The sequence below is a fragment of the Giraffa tippelskirchi genome, chromosome 9 (genome assembly GCF_054371585.1).
Source record: "Giraffa tippelskirchi isolate mGirTip1 chromosome 9, T2T-mGirTip1v1.2.pri, whole genome shotgun sequence".
Classification (NCBI taxonomy): Eukaryota; Metazoa; Chordata; class Mammalia; order Artiodactyla; family Giraffidae; genus Giraffa; species Giraffa tippelskirchi.
Genome location: NC_137283.1, coordinates 152,367,766 through 152,391,137, shown reverse-complemented (window position 1 = coordinate 152,391,137; position 23,372 = coordinate 152,367,766). Strand labels below are relative to the sequence as shown.

Here is a 23,372-nt window from a genome sequence, read left to right as displayed (position 1 = left end):
AAAGTGACGGTTCCCTGATTACTTCTGTCTGTGTTAAAAATGCATTCTGTTACTTCCCAGTCTTCATTCCATAGACTTACTGTCTTTCAGCCCCAGACTGGAGTTTCACTGCCAACTGAATAATTGTGTGCTTAAGCGACTTTTCATATAACTACGAACTTTAACAAATGCAAAAGCCACTGATAAACTTTAGGGTTGATTTTCATTTCTAATAAAAAGCATCTTTAAGGAATACTCAAGGTTTAATTGAACTTTATTTTTAGCAAACATAGAAGATTTATAAAATAGATTCATGTAATACATGTAATTAGAACCAAGCAATCAATGTTAAATTTTGATTTACAGGAAAAAAGTACTATAAAATGTCAGGTAAATGTACCATTAGCCAGAAACTGGAATTTTCTAGATATTCATCTAGAGGGACTAATTATCACTGCCTTCCTGCTGTTTACCTTCTTAAATCTATAAATTTTTGTAAACATTTATGTATCATTATACTATTCACAAAAAATTTTCATGTGTATTCTTGACATGATAATAGTGAGATAGTTTTATCACCTGCTGCAGTATACCCATAGCTCTTTCTCTGACTTAAGTGTCCTCAACTATTAAGTCATGTCCATATTAACTTGCTTTTAGGGCTTTGTGTGGATAAAATGAGTTAAAATGTGTCAAATACTTTGCATAGTATCTGAAACATAGTAAACACTAATCATGTTTTATTACTATGTTGCTGTTAATAGTAGTACTTATGATAATAGATATAGGATCTGAAACCGATGAAAAAGTTAAATTATTTCTCCAAGGTCATCTAACCATTGAGAACTAAAGCCAGGATTTGACTCAAAGAATATTTGTGTATTTTATATTGTTAGGGTGATGGCAAGGGAGATGGAGGGAAAAAAAACCTAGTCCAGGTATATTCGGAAGGCAGGATCAGTAGGGGAGCATTTGTTGATGGTTTGTATCTGGGGAGCATGGGAAAGGGGGACAACCGAGGAACTCCAGTGACTCTGACATGAGCATCAGGGGCGGAGGGCACTGGCCAAGAGTGAGGACACGTGGGAGCTGTGCTGTTGACCATTGGGCAGGACTGGGTTGCTGGCAGGACCACTGGTGGGGCAACCCTATCAGGTAGAATGAAGATACTCAGGTGAATAGTCTCAGATCTGTGGCTTAGAAAAATGACCTACATTGGATCGTTGCATTTGTATCCCTTGTGTTGTACAGTACACAGAGAGGAAGGAACATTTCCCTTGGAATCTGAAAACCCTGCATTGATTATTTGAGTACTTTGTCTTGAATGCAAGATCTGATTGCATGTACATGTACACATTGTATGTCTAAAATCAGCGAAACTGTTATGCAACTTACAGAAACTTGTTTCATTACTCTCAAATTCCTCTTGCATAAAATAACACACTGAGTTTTAACAGCTTTCTAGTCTATTGGCCATGACTGAGGTGGGTTAAAAGTGCAAATGGGTATATCCCTAGGGCCCATATTTCCCTTTTTCAAATTGTGTTCACTATGCTAGTATCTTTGGTACTTTTAAATAGTTCCTGGTAATCATAGAGTAAAAGATGAACTAAGTGTGAATATTCTGGAACTTATTTTGGGTAGAGGACCAATAGAAGAACAAGTCATCTTGAAATTCTGTTTCACTCACATTCTCTATTTTTCTTCTGCCGACAAGTTTCTACTTGTTGGTGGCCAGCTCACAAACAAACACTGGCATTTCAAAATGCTTGTGCTCCAATTTAATCGGGAAGACAGGCTTCCAATGTTAATATAATTAAAAGTCAAGTTGTGCGTGCCTGCTTAGTTGCTAAGTCATGTCCAACTCTTTGAGACCCCATGGACTATAGCCCGCCAGGCTCCTCAGCCCATGGGATTTTCCGGGCAAATTCAACCCACTGGAGTGAGTTGCTGTGTCCTTTCCCAGGGGATCTTCCTGATTTGAGGATTGAGCCCACGTCTCCTTAATTGGCAGGCAGATTCTTTACCATTAAGACACATGGGATGCAAAAAGACTAGTCACAAGTCATTTTATTTTATTTTGCACTGAACACCTGATATACTATCACTGTTCAGTGCTTATTGGAACCGTAGCCTTAATTTTCCAGTTAACTTTTGAGTATTAGCTTTTGCAAGACTGCCAATATTACCTTATATCCAACAGACAATTTGGAAGAATGGATAGGTGTTATGTAGATATATGTTACCTACACATAATCACAAGTTAATTATCACCTCTTCTGTATTTTAAAAGCTTTTTCATAGACCTAAAGCAAAACACATTTTCTGGACACTTTTATAATTGAATATTTTAAGTTATTTAAAAAGGAAAAAATGAATTTCTTATTAAATGATCAAGGCAGCACAAATGATTTTAAAGTTTGAGACTTTCTTTGGACCTGTTTCTTAAACAGCTAGAAGCCTGCCTCTTCATGCTCTCCAAGTAATTCCAGTAACTGTAAGAAAACAATTGTGATGTCTATAGAATATAGATACCTAAATTACCTGCTATAACACAATGTAGGGCTTCCCAGGTGGCTTAGTAATAAAGAATCCCCCTACCAATACGGGAGACTGGGTTCAATCCCTGGGTCAGAAAGATCCTTTGGCGTAGGAAATGGTAATCCATTCCAGTATTCTTGTCTGGAAAATTCCATGAAAAGAGGAGACTTGCAGGCTATAGTCTATGGGGCCACAAAGAGTCGAACAGGGTTGAGCAACTGAACACACATCTCAAGTGTGGTATTGCTGCTGCTGCTGCTGCTAAGTTGCTTCAGTCGTGTCTGACTCTGTGCGACCCCATGGACTGCAGCCTACCAGGCTCCTCCATCCATGGGATTTTCCAGGCAAGTGTGGTATTAAGAAATGGTTAAAGCCTTTGGATTTTTATTTTTAATAAAATATGAACATCCATGTGGCTATAAGCACGTCTTAAAGTCTTTTATTTTCGTACATAATTATTTTGTATTATAACAAATTATTTTTCAAATGTTAAATAGAATATGCTTATGATCAAACTATTCTATCCAGACAATTTGTTGTTGATTAATCACTAATTCATGTCTGACTCTTTGTGACCCCATCAACTGTAGCTCTCCAGGCTCCTTTGTCTATAGCATTCCCCAGGCAAGAATACTGGAGTGGGTTGCCATTTCCTTCTCTTAAAGTCTTTTATTTAGAGACTTCCTTGGTGGTCCAGTGAATAAGACTCCAGGCTCCTAATGTAGCAGGCACGGGTTCAGGGAACTAACATCCCACATACCACATAGCATGGCCAAAAAATAAATAAATAAGATAAAATAAAGTCTTTTATTTAGTAACTTTTAAATAAGTCCTGTTCTCTGCTTTACTGTCTTCTTGGCTAATCTCTTCTAGTAATTACTGCAGCTTCTGGAAATGTGCACTTTCTTCTCTATTACCTGGAGGAGAATATGTTAGAAAGACAGAAAATATGCTCTTAAAAATGTGAAATTGATATACAGATAATACACACATCCTCTTCATTTCTTAACTCATGTTATTTGTACTTATCTTCTCATTTAGATTAACTGAACTAATGTTTTTCTAAATGCATGTAGATAGCAGGAACTTGATTTCTTTTGCATCTGTTCAAGTGAATGAGAACATCTTTTCTTGTGCATGTAAACAGATAACTGTGCCATGGTTCTAATGGCCCACATGACCTGGCCCTCAACACAGCTGAATGACACAAGCATTATCATAACTCATAAGCAGAACCCTTGTTTCTGGCAGCATTTTTCCAGTGCTGTTGTTACAGTTTCTCGTTTAGTCTGCAGCTAGGCTTGCAGGTAGGTTTGAGTGTTGGTTTGGGCTTCCCTAATAGCTCATCTGCCTTCAATGCATGAGACCCCGGTTCGATTCCTGGGTCAGGAAGATCTGTTGGTGAAGGGATAGGCTACCCACTCCAGTATTCATGGGCTTCCTTTGTGGCTCAGCTGGTAAAGAATCCACCTGCAATGCGGGAAACCTCAGTTCAATCCCTGGGTTGGGAAGATCCCCTGGAGAAGGGAGAGGCTACCCACTCCAGTATTCTGACCTGGAGAATTCCATGGACTGTATAGTCTGTGGGGTCACAGAGAGTCGGACACTGACTGAGCAACTTTCACTTTGGGACAATTATTGTTTCTTAGAATAGTATGCTTTTCTCTAAATCTCATGTTCAGTGGTGTTTCTTTACTTTTCTTTCTTTTTCTTTTTTTTTTAAATTGCATAATTCACCTGCTAATTTGCTTTAGCCTTGCATTTTTTATTATAATGCTTCCACGTATCCTTAAAGACTTTTTCTTCCTTGGTGTGATTATCATTCTCCTGAGACAGAATTTTTGCATCTTAGTGACTTATGCACATCCGATCAGTTCCCAGTGAAGAGAATGTGATGAGCGGAACTTCACACTATGATGAGCAACCAGACCATCAGAGACACTTTTAACTAATAAAAAATAGAGCATATTTGTTGATATTTCAGGAGAAAAATGTAAAAATTTATAATTAATATATTGTTCCAGTTTATTATTCCTTTTAGAACTGAGTATCAAAATTCTGATAGTTACCTCCTTCCTGTACAAAGTTAGCTCAAGATAAGCATATTTGGACATTTAAATGAGTAATGTTTATGAATAGGCTTAGCTAAGAGCTTTTTGTGTTGTCTTTTCATATGTCTTTGGTCACTGTGAATAATGCATATTTGCTAAACTTCTGGATGGCTTTTTATAGGCTTGTGCAAATTCTTTGAAAATAGGAGGAAGAAGGAAGTGAGAGCAGAGAGGGAAAGGAGAGGAAAAAGGAAAAAAGGGATCATAATTATTCTTAAGAATAATATTTTTCCCCAAAACAAGAAAACATCTACATGTAGAAGTCTTTAGTGCAACGCTTCCGCTGCCATATTTCTGTTTAAATGTGCTCATTTATTACAAAAATAACAAGAAGATTAAAGTGACCAGTATTGCTTTTTATTTGTAAACTTTGTCTCCTTCATCTGTGTTGAGTTGGAAATGCTTCGTATAATAAATTCTTTAAAAGTCAGTTTTAGCGTTTGTATAAATTGTTACTAGTTCCTTTTATCTTCCCATAAGATAATATTGTTTCTTCTGGAAACAATTCAATTCCTACAGCTATATATTATTTCTGAGAATGTGTGTTATATTTATAACCATTTTAAGTTTCCCGTTACTCGTATTAAGTCTTCCTATTGCTTTCCTCCTTAGAATGATCTGAAGGTGCTGGTTACATCACTGGCTGACCACAAATACATCATTCTGCAGAAGCTGGCGAAAATGTTCGAACAACCTGTGGCAGCGCAAATAGAGGTATTTACGGCTGCCCTTTTTTCCATAAGAGCAAGCACAATGACTATATCTGGCTTACTATGAAATTCCATAAAGCCTATGAAATATTAATGACTTACTATAGCATTTTTTGTTTGTCATCTATCTTGTTTTTAAGTGCCAGATTTACATCAGATGATACTGACTCTGCCACTTACTTCCGTGTAACCAGGAAATGTGAGAGAGGAAAAAGTGTCAGTGACAGATGCTGACCTGAAGGCGTTTGAGGTTAGACGTGAACTTCAATGACATTAGACAGGCAGTCAGACCATTCTGGTAGCTGCACAGATGAAGCACTGTGGATGTTCAGAAGATGGGTAGATTACCTCCCGCAGCAGTAGGATCAGGGAGAAATTTCGTAAAGGGAAATTCGAACTGGATTTAGAAGTTTGGACACACAGAGATTGGGAAGAAAGATATTCTAGCAAAGAACAGAGGAAAAACACAGGCATAAATGTTAGATCATTCAGAACACTTTGGGAGAAAAGCAAGTAATCCTGTTTGGCTAACTTAACAATGAACTGAAGTGATTGAGGGGAAGTAAGGATGGAAGAGAAAATTTCAGGCAACCTGTAGAACCAACTGAATGTCAGAAAATTGAGGCTTGTTCTACAAATGAGTGATCAGCTTTATTGATTTCATGCTTCATTGGTTTAAACAATAGGCACATACCACAATGTATGTATATTTACTTATTTATAAATTATAAGCGAGTACTGTGTCATTAAGTATACATGCAAATGATCATTTAAAATGCATGTGGTTGAATATAAGTGAAAGACATAGTGTTTCACTCTCACAGACCTTCTTATTCACTTCTGAGTGCTTACACTCACCTCAGAGACCACTGGGAGCAGAAAGTCACTCGGGATGTTTGAGGATGAGTATCACTGTCACCTCCGCTTCTAGGTGGTTGGCATGGCAACTCCAGGGTTAGGAAGCAGGGTATCCATCCTGAAGCCTCCCATAACTGCTCTGAGGAGAAGGAATAAGAATTCAAACTATCATAGTGGCAGTGAAAATGGGGAGGAGACAAGAAATGGCAAGGATGCTACAAAGAATATCCCATTTCACAAGCTAAGTCATTATGAAAATGTGTGTTTTAATAGAATTGCATACCTTAATTTCTGTAGACTGCTAATGGTTCTACGGGTACGCCCTAAGAAATACCCTGAAATAGAAATCGGCGTTTGTTCAATTAAATGATCAAGTAATTTATTTTTATCTTTGGAATTTACATTGGTTATATCGGTCAATAGTTAGTAAAAGTGTTAATTGTGATCATACTATCATAAATACATACCATAGAAATCACCCCAAATATTTCTCTATAGAAGGAGGTCTTTCTTTTTCTCTTTCTCCATCTAAAATAGTTTGCAAAATTATATCTGAGTACATATCTTTCTTTACCTTAATTTCACTTGTTTTTTTTTAAAGAGATCCCTCATTTTTCCCAAACTGAAAAATAATTCTTCCATGTCATAGCTTCTACTTGAAAGGACCTTAATTTTTATTTTTTGGCTTGTAATGTTACCTGACTGTGAACACAATTTGAGCAGACCAAAGAATGCTTTGCTTTGAATTTCCAATGTGAAATTTAGGATAGGTATCATTACAAGTAACACTTGTACTATTGGCCAACATAACCAATGTAAATTTCAAAGATAAAAAATTACTCAATTATTTCATTGAATAAATGGATTATTATATAACTGTAAAAAGTACTAATTCCATTCCTACCCTCCTTGGGTTGAGGAGGTAACAGTAGCAGAAGGCAAAGGGATATGTTCATCTTCTGAGTCATGTCGTTCTGACCTAGAGCAGACCTGTGTCATAGCCCTGGAGCACAGCTGTCTCCTGGGATCTCCCTTTTACTGTCATTCTGAGAATCTCCTTCACTTCTCCCTTCTGTTGGGTCATGTCTTTCCTGAGTCCAAACCAAGTCTTTCTCTTTATTGTCTTGGTTCCTTGTTTTATCAGTGTACATCCTTACTAAGAATGGATGCGTGCTAGATATATTTTTCAATATTTTCCATGTCTCAAAGTGTTCTAGTACTGTACTCACAATCTATTGATAACTTGGCTCTTTATAGAATTCTTGGTGGACTCTTTTTATAGAGTTTTGAGACTTCTCCTGTAGTGTTTTCTAGCTTCCAGTGTTGTCTTGAGGAATGTAAAATTGTTCTAATTCCCAAAGGTCTCAGTGTTCTGAAATTTCATGATGACATGCCTTGGAGAGAGTCTATTTTATACTCTGGGCTGAGAACTCAGTGGGCTCTTTTGATGTGGCAACTTCATCCTTCCATTCTGGAACATTTTATGAGAGTATTGAAATATTTTGCATCCTTCTGTTTTGTCTGTCTCCCTTTCTGAAACTCCTTTTAGGCAGATGTTGCATGTTCTGGTCCAGTCTTCTAACTTTCTTATCAAGGGACATTTCTCTGTTTTTTTGTTCTCCTTTTGGAAGACTTTCTCAGTTTCAGCTCCACACTTTTCTATTGACTTTTTTTATTTCTACTCTCATGCCATTAGTCTTTCTAGAGCTCTTTTTGGTTCTCCAAATGATGCTCTCTTTGGCAGTAGTATCTTGTTCTTTTTTAAATAGATGCATTGTCTTCTGTAATCTCTCTAGGTAAATTAATGATTTGGGAGTTGAAGGTATTTTGGGAGAGTTTAAGGTTTTTGTTTGTTTTTCCTGCATAATCTATTTCCCTCAAGGTTGCTCTTGTTTGTTTGCTTATTTTAGTTTCTATCTTTCATGTTAGAGGCTTTTCTAGGATACATGGACATGCTGTCTCTTCACATTTAGGATGAGAGAGTAATCAGCTGAATGGGAGCTTCACAAATGAATAGGTCTTGACGATTTTGATTTACTGAAGGATGATCTATGTGGGTCATTTGTTTTGGAGAATCCTTGTGTCAGTTTTTTTCAGATCTTTTCATTTTCTCCCACCCATCCCCTTCTGTCTGGAAAATAGAGACAAGGCTTCAGCACTCTAGGAGATGCAGGAGCTCCACATTCAGCATTCATTGGGTATTTGGTCACTTTATCCCCTTGTTTGCAGTCCAGGACTCAAGCGTCTAGTGCCCCTCAGTCCAGAGACTATCTGTCTTATCGGGTTGGCCAAAAAGTGCATTGTAATGGAAATACCTGAACAAACTTTTTGGGCAATCCAATACCTTCTTCAGAAAGTGGAAAGAGCCAATGTGGAGTGAGGAAGAAGATCTGAGAATCCGAGTATTCTTCAAACATCTTTCCACCAACCCTCGAATTATAGTTAGTTATAATTATAGTTATAATTATAATTATATAACCCTCTGCATTTCCCAGAGGTCCAGAGATTCCTTTTGCTTTAATCTGGTGATGAAGAACCCCTGCCGGCTTAGAATTCAGCTTTCTCAGACTTCCTAAGTCAATTCCCGTGCATACTTCTGATTTTCAGCTTGCAAACTTTTGTTGGTGTCATCTTCTTTCCCGTTTCCTTGCCCTTGTAGATTTACTGGGGGAGAAACACACCAGAAAACAAGCAAACAAAATATTTGCGACTCAGGAGAGAAAATAGGACACGTGTGTTTTGTCTGCCATCTGGAGTCCGTGTTCCTGTCCTCCTTCAAAGGCAGCTGAGGTTGCTTGTCTTCCAAAAGCCTTCTCCGACTGTTCCAGAATTCACTGCCTCCTCTCAAATCCTCTCACAGGGAGGAGCGGAAGCAAGTTTAGTACCTAACTGTATTCAGCCTTGCTTCATTTTCTTCTCTTTACTCCAGCTTCTTAAGCAGACTGGAAGCGCCCTGAAGGCCAGGTTGAGGTCTTGTCCTGCTTCGGTAGACCTCACTCTGGAAAGACAAGGCTCAGCTCTAGCGGTCACCTTCATGCTTTATTGCTTGTCCTTCTGCTTTACAATGAGTAAGCTCTCCCTGACCATGCTGTAATGTACTTTCCCCTTTCCTCACTGAATCTCCCTCCAAAGATTCTCAAAACTGCATTTCAGAAAAGCGGAACATGATTCCCTAGAACATCTTAGGCAAGTGCCCTTTTCTAACTTTGTCTTAAAGTCATGCTTCTTTTTCAGGTTGCTATTCACCATTTCCCTTATTTGTTCAAGGAAGCCATTGTTCTCCCAACCCTCCACGCTAAGCCTTTCCAACCTCCTTACCTTTAAAATATCTGATCTGATCTGTAGTATAATAAAGGTCCTTCTTCCCTTTTCTAGATAATAGAGGACCACCGTTTTGATGTTGCATGGAAAATGTTTTAGGTGGAGAAGGGAGGAACAAGCAAGAAGCCACAATAATCATATTGTACATGGGAAATTGTTTATGGGAGTTTTAATGACAAGTCATAAATCCTCCATAGGCAATACAGCAGGCTGAAGATGGGCTAAAGGAATTAGATGCGGGAATCATTGAGTTAAAAAGGCGAGCTGACAAGTTGCAGATTGAGCAGCCTTCCATGCAAGAACTCTCCAAACTCCAGGTATTGTTCTCTACTAATGGCATTCAGCTTCAATGGTTCATCCTAACTGGAAGTCAAGAAAAAAAAAAAAAATTTTATTTTCTCCATTTTTGTCAGATTTTCTATAAAATTCATGTCATTTAGGCCCTGATTTTTTCCCAAGTAACTCTTAGAACATTTTCTAAAACATTTATCATATTAATATTTAGTACAATAAAATAAATGGACACATTTTGAGATTTACTAAAGGGTAGTCTGTGTGGGCTATTTGTTGGAGAACTTTGTGTCCAGTTTTTAGGTCTTTTCTTGTATTTTCTTGTAGTCTTATGCTTCTAAGATTTTTTGTGTGTTATTATTATTCTAATGGCTAAGCATTATGGTATAATTTATTTGTGGCCTATTGCTTTCTACTCCAGAAAATTTATTAATTGGCAATCTTATTAGATACCTAGAAAACCCTGTATTGTACTGTAGCCAAAAAAAGGTTTTAAGGAAAAAATATTTAAGCTGATACCTTTGAGAAAGTGTACTTTCTCAAGTGTTCAGAATTACAGTTCATATTTCATACATAGTTGAATGGAAAAGACATTGTTTCAATTCCAGAACGACAAAAAATTAAGCTAGAAAGTAGCTGAAATTCAAACTGACTTCCCCAGCATCTTCCAGGAGAAGAGAATAACACCTTGGATTGGTGTTTTTAAATCTGGCACCTAGGCAGATAGCCGATATCAGATTGGTAGGACGATAATGAGATAGTAAGGCCAATGAAGTATAGCATCTGATAACACAGATAATTTATATTAAGAAAAAAAGGTGCATGTATTAGTTTTTCTGCACTGTTGAGTCCAATATAGGGTCACAAATTCTTTTGAGAAAATAGAATACCTCTTATTTTGAAAGAACATTTTTATTTCAACTGTCTCATTCCATTATCTAAGATTTCATAATGTGATGAGCCCACGGCCCCCACTCTGTCCTTTTGAGATAGTTTTCTGACAGCACTTAAATGTCAGGTGTAAGAGTCAAGCGTCATAGCTGTAAATAGGCATTAAAGTTGAACTTTTCCAGATTGAGCCATTTTGGCCTACTCAACCTTAATATGATACATTAATCAGGTCCATATGGCTCAAATAAATTTTGTTTTTGGTGTATCATCATCCGCTAAAATGTCTTTCCAGTTTAAATAGTTATTTATTTACGCCACCACATTTGGCAAAAAAAGCACCAAAAAACATTGCCTTTTTAAGTTTTAAAGTCTTTCTGCTCACATGAAACTGCTCTGTTTCTGTAGCTCTTTATTTAAGAAATAGTCTCAGATCTGATTGTTACTTAAGCAGGCCCAATGTTGAGGATACTCTATTCAGTTACTCCAAAATTAGAAAATTTGAGAGCGTGATAAAAATTAGAACTGCATTCTCCATGGCATGTCCTTTAGCTGCAAGAACAGCTTTTCAGCATTTTAAACCTCCATCAATTGTTGACATTCTGTGAGGACAGGTGTCAGACGTACCCCGTGTAGAGTGAGTTTGAATTGAACATGAGTTTTATCTGTTTCTTAGGACATGTATGATGAACTCATGATGACTATTGGCTCCCGGCGGAGCGGGCTGAACCAGAATCTTGCCCTCAAGAGTCAGTACGAAAGAGCCTTGCAGGATCTGGCTGACTTACTGGAAACCGGACGAGAGAAGACGGCAGGAGACCAGAAAATTATTGTGTCTTCCAAAGAGGAAATCCAACAACTACTTGACAAACATAAGGTTAAAAAAACAAACAAACAGAAAATGTCCTTAAACACATGCTCTTCTGGTTACCATAGTCCTCGTGGGTTTCCTCCTGGGGACAACAAGTACTTTTACTACATAACCAAACCCGGTAGACCTGAGATTGTTCCACCAGTATGTACGATAACCAGTTTCAGGTTAGACCCTGTTCCCTTTGAAAGGATGCTTAGTATGCATGTGTGGTCAGTCATGTCCAGCTCTTTGCGACCCCATGGACCACAGACTTCCAGGCTCCTCTGTCCATGGAATGCCTGTTTAATTCAGAAACACAAACTGCATTATTAGTAACATTACAAAAAGAAAAGTTTTGCCACCTGAAAGACTCAACTTCTCAGACAGTGGAAATTTCTTGTAGGGAAAACTTTTAAAATTCCCCTGGATTATAGATGGTTAACCTTCTACCTTTATGTAGATCTCTGGTGACTTATAAAGGTAGATTTGGGGTGGGAGGGGGCAGAGAACTTTACTTTTTGCTATTTTTCCCAGAGGTTTTTGTCCAGAGCTTTGTGATTTATTAAAGCCTTATCAGTTGGCTTTGAAAACAGTGCTTTAAAGTCAACAGCTGGTTTTTCTCAAATCTTTGACCATAGCAATAAAATATCATCCTGAGTTATTCCAGAGGGGAAATTGGGATCAATGAGTATAAATAACGAAGAAATAAAGCTCAATAGATGAAGCACTCTAAAAGGAGAGGCTGCCATTAAATGCACAGCCCTGCTGGCCAGAAGTCCATCCAAGGCTGTTGGGGGAGATGGTTGTGAAACGAGTATCAGCTTTCTGCGAACCTTGGGCTTAGTGACCTCCAGGTTCTCTTCCAACTTGGGGATTCTATGATATCATAACTGTCAGTTAAAAATAATGGTTCCAATTCCTCTTGACCAGACCATTTTCTGAAGGAGAGCTCTGCGTGAGTGGCTCAGAGTCTGTAAACTGGGACATAAAACTGCGTACCTCTTAGGCTGTGATAAGGATTCAACAAGTTAGTCACTGGAGTGTTTGTAGTGTCCAGCACATGATGGTTTCAATTCCCAGTTGTAGTTCCATCCTTGGTGCGGGGAACAGGAAATGGGATAACCCGCTCCCATCCTCTGAGGGAGCTTCGCAGCTGGTACTCGTGGTAAAGAACCCGCCTGCCAATGCAGGAGACATAACAGATGTGAGTTTGATCCCTGGGTCGGGAAGATCTCATGGAGGAGGACATGGAAATCCACTCCAGTATTCTTGCCTGGAGAATTCGATGGACAGAGGAGCCTGGTGGGCTGCGGTCCATGGGGTCACAAAGAGTTGGACACGACTGAAGTAATTTAGCATGCATCCTCTGGGGACATTTCTGCATAGAAAGTAATATTTTGAAACACATTTGTAGGGCTGTGCAAGGCCTACAGTTCTACTGTGTGTAGGCATTTTATGAGGGAAATTTAAATATATTGATGCCAATCAGTGTGTGTCCAGTTAAGCTTGGCGTTGAGTATGAACGATACATGCTCTGAGAATTCAGAAGAACAGACCTCCAGCCCCACCCTGGAGGAAGGAAAGTCGTGACATTGTCAGGGGAGGTCACCGCAGGAAGCAGAGTGTGGGCAGAGGCTGAAGGTGGGGGATAGGCGCTGACGTGTCCCAGGGACAAGGGAGGCCGGTCTGTGTGGTGGCGGAAGCGAGTGTCCACCCAGGTGGTACCGGGATGAGGAGCTGAGAGGGCAGATGAGTTTTTTAGCAGCTGCTCACGTGTGATGGGTCCTGTCTGGGGGCCAGAGTACCTGCAGCTCACCATTGTGTAGGTGCTTTGAGTGAGGGGCCAGGAGAAGCCAATCAGGAGACTGGAGCTCCCCCATCCCTGCACGAGGCTGTGGGTGCCTTGGTGAGTGGAGGACCGCAGGGGAGGACTGCTATTGCCCAGGGATTAGCTGAGCTCCAGCAGCTTCTGGGTTTGAAGCCGTTTTTATCGTTAGGTAGTAAATGCATGAGTTGCTGACCCCTTTCTATCTGAAAAATTGCAGGAATACTTTCAAGGTCTGGAATCTCACATGATCTTGACCGAAACCCTCTTCAGAAAGATCATCAGCTTTGCAGTCCCACGGGAGACTCAGTTCCACACAGACCTGATGGCGCAGGCTTCGGCCGTGCTCAAAGGGGCTCACAAGAGGGGTGTGGAGCTGGAGTACATCCTCGAGGTGAGACCCTCCCCTTCAGCGCACTCCGGCTGCACGGCAGACCCGTCAGGCAAGAGGTCTTCATTCCTGCGATTTGTCTCGTATGACCCGGAGACATCACAGACTGGGCATCACATGTTGTGTGTGCTCCTGGGGTTTCCTGTTTACATTTAGGTAAAGGCTGTGCCTTTCTGTGAGTTCAGTCAGATGAAGACTGATTCCAGAATGGGCACGGTGATATTTACGGTCTCAATAGACTTGCCTTTGATATAAATTATTGAAGAAGACTTCACATGATTAAAAAAAAAGATTTTCCAATTTTAAATAAAAAAATAATTTTAGAATAAGTGATTTGAAATTTCTTAATAGACTGTCTATACTGTATATTCATATTTCTTAACTGTCTGTGTCGGTTTTTTATCTGCAAATGTGAAGTATTCAGTTCACTTACTCTGGAAAGTTAACAAGCCTGTTCCTTTCACTTAAGTTGTTCGTTCACCCTCACTGTGGGGATGGATGAAACCGTGCATTTCAGATGCCCACTGTGTTCAAATGTGCTGCATATATTATTCTATTTAAGCCTCACAATGGACAAGACCGTTAGTATTGTCACCATTTCTTTTAATGTTGAAAGTGAGGTTCAGAGACGTGCAGTAATTGGCCCAGGTCTTACAGCTGCTTAGCTGCAGATGTGAGAGCTGCACGGTGCTTTTCAGGGTCTCCTTCTGATGAGTTCCTTCAAAGCCATCTTTTGCTTCCCAGAGCAAAGCCCTAAGGCAGGCACCTCTGACATGTCTCTGAAGGACTCCATCAGGTGCGTCTGTGCACACAGAAAGGATGTTGTTCCTTAATGAGGGTCTTGAGTTCACATGCTGATGTCGTGTTTCTAGACGTGGTCCCAACTGGATAAGGAGCACTTGGAGCTTAGCCGGCAGCTGGAGGTGGTGGAGAGCAGCACCCCAAGTGTGGGTTTGGTGGAGGAGAGCGAAGACAGGCTTATCGACCGGATCACACTCTACCAGGTCAGCGTCCAGATGATGGCATTGTGTAAGAAGTTGCCACATCACTTTTTGAAGCTTTCCCATGGTTTTAACAGATCTACTCAAACTTGCAATCAAATATTTTGTTAAGTATTTTTACTTTCAGTGTTTGTTTCATAATAGAACATAAAAAGATTTTTTTTCTTTTTTTAAATGAGAGCCCCTTTTGAAAATGCAGCCTTCAGCAAGTGTTTTCCACTTGTTATGCTGAAGTCACACTGTCTTGAAAAAATTACAGATGGTTGTTTTATGGTAGAGCATCAGAAAGCCCTTTTTTTTTCTTATTTTTAATGAGAGAGCTCTTTTTGAAAATTCAGCCTCCACCAAACATTACTTTGTATTTTTTGTTGGCGTCACACTTTATTCTTAAAATAATGATACGTCAACAGTTTCAAGTACCCCCAAAGTTATATACTTAGATATAGAAACATCATGAAGTAGAAACTTCAGTGTAAATGGTTGAAATCTGACTAATGGGTAAGGGGAACATTATGGAGAAATTATAATCTTTAGGGTGAAAAATTGCATTGTCTAAACTTTGACCCAGTATTTTCAATCATTTTAGCATTTGAAATCCAGCCTTAATGAATACCAGCCCAAATTATATCAGGTAATAGATGATGGGAAACGACTTCTGATATCTGTTAGCTGCTCAGATCTGGAAAGCCAGCTAAATCAACTTGGAGAACACTGGTTAAATGATACCAACAAAGTGTCTAAGGAACTTCACAGATTGGAAACAATATTGAAACACTGGACCAGGTAACTGCAGTGTTTATAAGGCTGTTGGGCCTCTGAGTTGAAAAAGTTGTGGTCCCTCAAGGAACATACCACAGAGTTTGGAAAAGAAAGGCAAACACAAAGCTTCCAATTGGATTCTTGCATAATTGTATAAACATGTACTTAAAAAAAAGGGTGAGGGAGGCAGGCATTATGTAATACGTCTTACCTTTGAGCTGTCATCTCCCCTGCCTATCGATGTACATGGGTGGTCACAGTAAATCTTAGAAGGAGAGAAAGAAGAGAGAGTGTGTTATAAGAAGGTAGAGTTTTCCTTGAGGGCAATAGAAGGTAGTCAAGAGAGGTGGAAAGTTGATTTTATATAATGAAATCCTTGTTTTTATGCCACTTTTATTTCTAAGAACTTTAACAATCATCTAATATTTTCTCAGTAGCCTCAATGTAAAGGAGTAGGAGAAAGATATCTTTTTATTTTCAACTTAGAGATGGGAAAACTGAAACACAGACTGACCTACTTAAGGTATGAATATTAAGAGAAGGGAATTTGAAAGTGTCAGTCCAGGGCATGATTCTCCCAAATCCTGACCTGTCTCCTTTTAAAATTAGCATTGGTGAATAACACAGGTTAGCACAAAGTCGGGATTGGATGTTTACTTAATAGGCTTATTATTATCCTTACAGATATCAAAGTGAATCTGCAGATCTAATCCGCTGGTTACAGTCTGCAAAAGACAGGCTAGAATTTTGGACTCAACAATCTGTGACAGTCCCACAAGAACTGGAAATGGTCCGTGATCACCTGAATGCTTTTCTGGTAAGCTTAAGAATCTAAAGTATTTGATTCAGGTTTATTGTTTTCAGGCCTTTAGGTAAGACCTGACTTAACACCAGTAAAAAGATCAGCTGTCAATGGATGTACTTAGTAAATCAAGCTATAGAGAATTTATCATTGTTAACTCTGTGTGTTGAATAATTCAGCAAAATACTAAGCCTCCACGTTGCCTCTTTAGAGTAGTGTCTAAGAGAGGTTGGCTTTCATTCAGGGCAAGGGTCTGTTGCTTTTATTTTCCTCAGAGTGCTTAATATCGCCACTCTTCTTCAAGATGGAAAGAAAAAACTTTATGTAATAAGTTAGTCTCTTTCCGTAAATGTAAGGTCTGGCTACTTAATCCTGATTTGACTGTTGGTACTTCTTCTAGGAGTTTTCCAAAGAGGTGGATGCCAAGTCCACGCTAAAATCATCTGTTCTGAGCACTGGAAATCAGCTTCTGCGATTAAAGAAAGTGGACACAGCTGCCTTGCGTTCTGAGCTGTCCCACATTGATGGCCAGTGGAATGACCTGCTGACAAATATTCCAGCCGTACAGGAAAAGCTTCATCAGGTACAGAAATAATCATCAGTTTAATTGTTCGTAACTGATGTAAGTGATATTAGATGGAAAAGCACATTTATCTGCTTTTGCTCACAAATTTAAATCAGCTATGTCTTGGACACCCTGTCTTTTATGTCTTCCCTTATATTGCATATTAATATTGCTATACATAAAATAGATAACCAAAAAGAACCTACTGTATAGCACAGGGAACTCTACTCAATATTCTGTAATGACCTGTATGGAAGGAATCTAAAAAAGAGTGAATGTATATTATCTGTATAACTGACTCGCTATGCTTTTCAGTAGAAGGTAACACAACGTTGTAAATCTATATGCCCCACGCCCCCAAAAAAGAACAGAGTGAATGGTTCTACAAATGCCCAATCTACAAATTCCCTGTCTTCCAATGGCTTCTCTATTGTGTGTGTGTGTTAGAGTCTTTGTCTGTCCATGTTTAAATTATTTGTTTTATCATAAATAAAATGAGGGTGACTCTGCCTCTCTCAAAAAGTGAGTAGTTATGAAGATTATCTAATAGTATATGTGAAAGTGAAAGTCTCTCAGTTGTGTCTGACTCTATGCAACCCCATGGACTATACAGTCCATGGAATTCTCCAGGCAAGAATACTGGAGTGGATAGCCATTCCCTTCTTTGGAGATCCAACGCAGGTCTCCCGCATTGCAGGCAGATTCTTTACCAGCTGAGCCAGAAGGGAAGCCCAATAGTATATCTAAAAGACCTATAATCTTACCTACAATAGAGCTGACATGCAACAAAAAGAGTAAAGAAAAGTAAGTAGTTTCCTTATCTGGAAATATGCTTCTTAGCCCTGACCTCCCAGCTATTTTATCTGTATCTCTCTTTGACATTCATCACTGTGTTAAAGGTGTGTTTCATATAAATGTCTCATCCCTCCTAATCAGCAGCTGAACATTCTAGAGGGCAGGAAACATCTCACATTGACTTCTATATCTTTCTGCACTTCCTAGAAGTCCATAAATATTTTAAATGATTGCTTTTGTTCCCCCCAATCCTTCTAAGTATTTGCATAAATGTTTGATATGTTAAGGAAGATTCAGGATTCTAAGTATATTTTAGTGAAAGACAGAGGAAATTGGCTATATTCTTCGGAACAAATATCAGAGTGCCAAAAATCTAGAAAATGATAGTGTGTCGTGTGGTGGTATTTTTCTTCCTCCTTTGAACATTCCTGAGTCGTAATACACAGAGATTTTACAAGATAATTAATAAAATACATCTGTTGAATGTTTTGTAGTTACGTTTTTTTTTATACTCATAAAACTAGCTATAAAATAAGAATAATATTTTATTCTTGCTGGTGTTTTGATTAATTAGGTAGTGTTTATGCAATGTTTATAGTATTCGATGTCAAGTGAACATAAGAGGACTATTACTGTTCAGTGTTTGCCTGATGTTTAATTTCCCGCTTCTAACGAGGTTAATATCCAAAAATGTCATTCAGTTCAGTTCAGTTCAGTTCAGTCGCTCAGTCATGTCCGACTGTTTGCGACCCCATGAACTGCAACACGCCAGGCCTCCCTGTCCATCATCAACTCCCTGAGTCCACTCAAACCCATGTCCATCGAGTCAATGATGCCATCCAGCGATCTCATCCTCTGTCGTCCACTTCTCCTCCTGCCCTCAATCCTTCCCAGCATCAGGGTCTTTTCCAATAAGTCAGTTCTTCGCATCAGGTGGCCAAAGTATTGGAGTTTCAGCTTCAACATCAGTCCTTCCAATGAACACCCAGGACTGATCTCCTTTAGGATGGACTGGTTGGACCTCCTTGCAGTCCAAGGGACTCTCAAGAGTCTTCTCCATCACCACATTTAAAAGCATCAATTCTTTGGCACTCAGCTTTCTTTATAGTCCAACTCTCACATCCATACATGACCACTGGAAAAACCGTAGCCTTGACTAGATGGACTTTTGTTGGCAAAGTAATGTCTCTGCTTTTTAATATGCTGTCCAGGTTGGTCATAACTTTCCTTCCAAGGAGTAAGCGTCTTTTAATTTCATGGCTGCAGCCACCATCTGCAGTGATTTTGGAGCCCAAAAAAATAAAGTCAGCCACTGTTCCCACTGTTCCTCCATCTATCTGCCATGAAGTGATGGGACTGGATGCCATGATCTTAGTTTTCTGAATGTTGAGCTTTAAGCCAACTTTTTCACTCTCCTCTTTCACTTTCATCAAGAGGCTCTTTAGTTCTTCTTCACTTTCTGCCATAAGGGTGGTGTCATCTGCACATCTGAGGTTATTGATATTTCTCCCGGCAATCTTGATTCTCGTTTGTGCTTCCTCCAGCCCAGCGTTTCTCATGATGTACTCTGCATATAAGTTAAATAAGCAGGGTGACAATATACAGCCTTGACGTACTCCTTTTCCTGTTTGGAAGCGGTCTGTTGTTCCATGTCCAGTTCTAACTGTTGCTTCCTGACCTGCATACAGGTTTCTCAAGAGGCAGGTCAGGTGGTCTGGTATTCCCATCTAGAAATGTTATTCTGTTGGTACTTCAGTAGGAAGTAATAGAATTTTAAGTTAACAGAAATCAGTTTGAATTTTAACATTGTGACTCATTCTGTCTCTGACATGTGCAGCTCCAGATGGATAGACTGCCTTCTCGCCACGCCATTTCTGAAGTCATGACTTGGATTTCTCTTATGGAAAGTGTTATTCAAAAGGATGAAGAGAATATTAAAAATTCCATCGGTTACAAGACAATTCATGAGTACCTTCAGAAATATAAGGTAACTAAACATTTTTGTTTGTTTCTGGCTTTTTGTGTTTTAGGACTGCTTTACTGGAAGAAACTCAAAAACGCAAGGTACAGAAATCAGGTCTGAAAGTGTATGTTTCATACCTAGTGACCAGATGGGTTTCCAATAGTAAGAAAACTGCCGCCCTCGTTATAGGCATAGGAGCATTGTCCGGTATTACGAAAAATTTTGAACAAGATTTTGTGTCATTTTAAGAAGTCATAAAAGTAAATACTATAATTCACATATATTATATAGTAGGATTATGTAGTTTGTCCAATTCTACTTACTTGTCCTAAAAAATTTATATGTTTATACTCAGGTTTTCCCTGATGGCCTAGATGGTTAAAGAATCTGTCTGCAATGTAGGAGACCTGGGTTCGATCCCTGGGTCGGGAATATCCTTTGGAGAAGGGCATGGCAACCCATTCCAGTATTTTCACCTGGAGAATTCCATGGACGGAGGAGCCTGGTGGGCTACAGTCCATGGGGTCGCAAAAAGTCAGACACCGCTGAGCAACTAACACACACACACATATTTATACTCAATATATCTATATGTTCAAACTTTCACAAATTTAAATTTGATATATTTATCCATTCAAAATGTATAAAATCAATTTATATTCAGTATATTCATATGTTGCATATTTATGTATATATTCAGCTTCTGAAAATAATAGATTATATTAATATACACAGATTGTGCCATTTGGACTAAAATCATGGAAATGATAATGTTCATCTTAAGCTTGCTTAAGCCTTTCTGACTCCTGGTAAAATATAAGAAAGTGAAAGTCACGTCCAGCTGTTTGCAACCCCATGGGCTATATGGTCCACGGAATCCTCCAGGCCAGAATACTGGAGTGGATAGCCTTTCCCTTCTCCAGGGGATCTTCCCAACCCCGGGATCAAACCCAGGTCTCCCGCGTTGCAGGTGGATTCTTTACCAGCTGAGCCACAAGGGAAGCCCAAGAATACTGAAATGGGCAGCCTGTCCCTTCTCCAGTGGATCTTCTCAACCCAGGAATCGAACCAGGGTCTCTTGCATTGCAAGTGGATTCTTTACCAACTGAGCTATCAAGGAAGCTGATATGTATAAAATCATATAAGGAATGTATACATATAACCTTATTTTCTTATTTTCTCCTCTCCCTTTTCAGGGTTTTCAGATTGACATTAACTGTAAGCAGCTGACTGTTGATTTTGTGAACCAGTCTGTGCTACAGATCAGCACTCAGGACGTGGAAAGTAAACGCAGCGACAAGACTGATTTTGCTGAGCAACTTGGAGCAATGAATAAAAGCTGGCAAATCCTGCAGGGTCTGGTCACTGAGAAGGTGAGCCAAGCATTCCCTGTTGACCATGTTTCATGAAAACTCCAAAAACAGGTATACTCTGTAGAAAGCTCATTCCACAAAGTAGTATGGCTCCACTGGGTGTAGGACTGCTTCTGAAGGGATAGATCCTGGAGGTTCTCATTTTAACTGTTCTTCAGCCTTGTTCATTATTTTGTCTCGGTACTCTCTACTCTTTGAATATTTCATATCATTTTCCTTTATTAAAGGTCTTAATATCTTTTTCCTTTGCTTCAAAGTTGACTGAAGTTATTTACTTGTTTACCAATGGTAATCACTGATTTACACTCTTTAACATTCATTCTTAATCATAGGTACAATGGACTTTTTTTTTTTTAAGAATTCTTAATCTGGAGGAAATAGTGATCTGCCAATAACTGGATTCTAAAACAAAATTGCAAATTTCATTTTATTATGTTTGTTCAGATTCAGTTGTTGGAAGGCTTATTGGAATCTTGGTCAGAATATGAAAATAATGTACAATGTCTGAAAACGTGGTTTGAAACCCAGGAAAAGAGACTGAAACAACAACATCGCATTGGAGACCAGGCCTCAGTTCAGAACGCGATGAAAGACTGTCAGGTAACTTCTCCAAGTGGCTGACAAGCACCCTTCACAGTTTGATGGCATACACCAAACAAAGTTGCAAATCATGACAGTTGAGAGTTAAATATTAAAAAATGCTGCATATGGTAACAAACTTCTCTGATTACATGAATTATAATGTTTTTCCACCTGTTAGGTTTTTTTCACCTGTTTTTATAAATTTGAATTTATAAATAGAGAATGGAGAATGGTTCTAACCCCCCATACTGATCATTCGGGCATCCCAGGCAGCGCAATGGCAAAGAATCCGTCTGCCAAGGCAGGAGACACAAGAGACATGGATTTGATCCCTGGGTTGGAAAGATCCCCTGGAGTAGGAAGTGGCAACCCACTCCAGTTTTCTTGCTTGGAAAATTCCATGGACAAAGGAGCGTGGCAGCCTACAGTCCTTGGGGTCACAAAGAGTGTCAAATAGGACTGAATTGACTGGGCACGCACACACACACTTCCTTAAGAAGCTCCTCTCTCACCTGTCTTTCCTGTGTATGGAAAGTCAGCATGAGAGGCTTCATTGAATTCTGGTTCAACGCCAGGGAGCCAGCACTTCCCAGGGGACAGGGTTACCCCCCTGCTGTGTCCCATCAGAAAGACCAGATAGCGCCTGCTTATTCCACAATTAGTGATAAGGATGTTGGTTCAGGTGGAGTGGGCTGACTAAATGTTTTCCTGTGACTTGGGACTCCTTAATATTTCCTCAGGGGTTCTTGTTTATAAGAAAAAAATGTAAGCTATTACAGTTAATGCTGTAATTAAAAAAATAATTCAGTGATTTATGTGTTACAGATTAGCTGTGTTGGTTCTTTGTAGTATTTCCTAAGGATAGTTGAAGACTAGACTGTGAAGCAATTCTACAGAAATGCTCCTTACCCCAAATCTGTTTTTCTGTTTCAGCTTTCAAAAAGAAAAGCCTTTGGTAATGATCTTCCCTTGAAACAATGTTTTTTTTTGGGAGGGGGGTATATGTAAAGAGATATATTTAAGCTCTCAATCAAAGCCTTTTGGTTCAGAAAAGAGCACGGGCTTTTGTACTGGGCTGACAAGCTAATGGAGTGCAATTTCGAGGGTGCGTGAACATGGCAAAGGAAACTATCATACAGAGAAATCGTTAAAAAAAAAAAAAAGCTTCACATCAGAAGATGAGTGTGTAGGAACTTCCTTGGTGGTTCAGTGATTAAAACTCTGTGTTTCCATTGCAGGGGACACTGACTGGTTTGACCCCTGGTCAAGGAACTAAAATCTCACATACCTTGTGGCATGATCCCACACCCCACACACACCCTTCTCCCTGCAAAATAAAATAGTTGTGTAAAAGATGGAAGACCAAAAACATGTATTAGCTAGTCTCATTGCCCTTCTAATTTTCCAGGGTCCAGTAGTGTTTCTAACTTAGGCTATCGATTCTAAAATGTCCAAGTAAGCCAGAATTTCAGAATTTTACTTTGAAGAATGACTTCCTCAATTAAAATGTTTTTATTAAAATTAAAACATAATTTCAGAATGAACATGAGAAAGATTAGTGCTTGGCTGTGACCTTGTAATAAACTTGACTATGAAAAGACTGAAGTTATAGGTTAGCTTTCCTTTTCCTTTGTTTTTCCTTCTTCCTTCTCCTTGTTTATTTTTTTCTTTCTTGCTGATTTTTGTTCTCCTTAATGTACTTTTCTTCTGCCACTTTCCATTTTCTTTTTATGTAATGTCTTCCGTTTAACAGAGAGAGAGAGG

At 39.1% G+C, this 23,372-nt stretch overlaps 1 protein-coding gene across 2 annotated transcripts in view; it reads left to right on the top strand.

The window, feature by feature from the left end:
• Nucleotides 1-23,372, top strand: part of SYNE1 (spectrin repeat containing nuclear envelope protein 1) — a 471,658-nt gene that overhangs the window by 340,668 nt on the left and 107,618 nt on the right. For both annotated transcript variants that reach the window (XM_081530296.1, XM_081530297.1), the window contains 11 exons: nt 5,244-5,345; nt 9,718-9,837; nt 11,376-11,576; nt 13,598-13,771; nt 14,641-14,772; nt 15,356-15,552; nt 16,213-16,345; nt 16,731-16,913; nt 19,528-19,677; nt 20,850-21,026; nt 21,471-21,626. In XM_081530296.1, the coding sequence (XP_081386422.1) occupies nt 5,244-5,345; nt 9,718-9,837; nt 11,376-11,576; nt 13,598-13,771; nt 14,641-14,772; nt 15,356-15,552; nt 16,213-16,345; nt 16,731-16,913; nt 19,528-19,677; nt 20,850-21,026; nt 21,471-21,626 (1,725 nt within the window). The remainder of the gene's footprint in view (nt 1-5,243; nt 5,346-9,717; nt 9,838-11,375; nt 11,577-13,597; nt 13,772-14,640; nt 14,773-15,355; nt 15,553-16,212; nt 16,346-16,730; nt 16,914-19,527; nt 19,678-20,849; nt 21,027-21,470; nt 21,627-23,372) is intronic.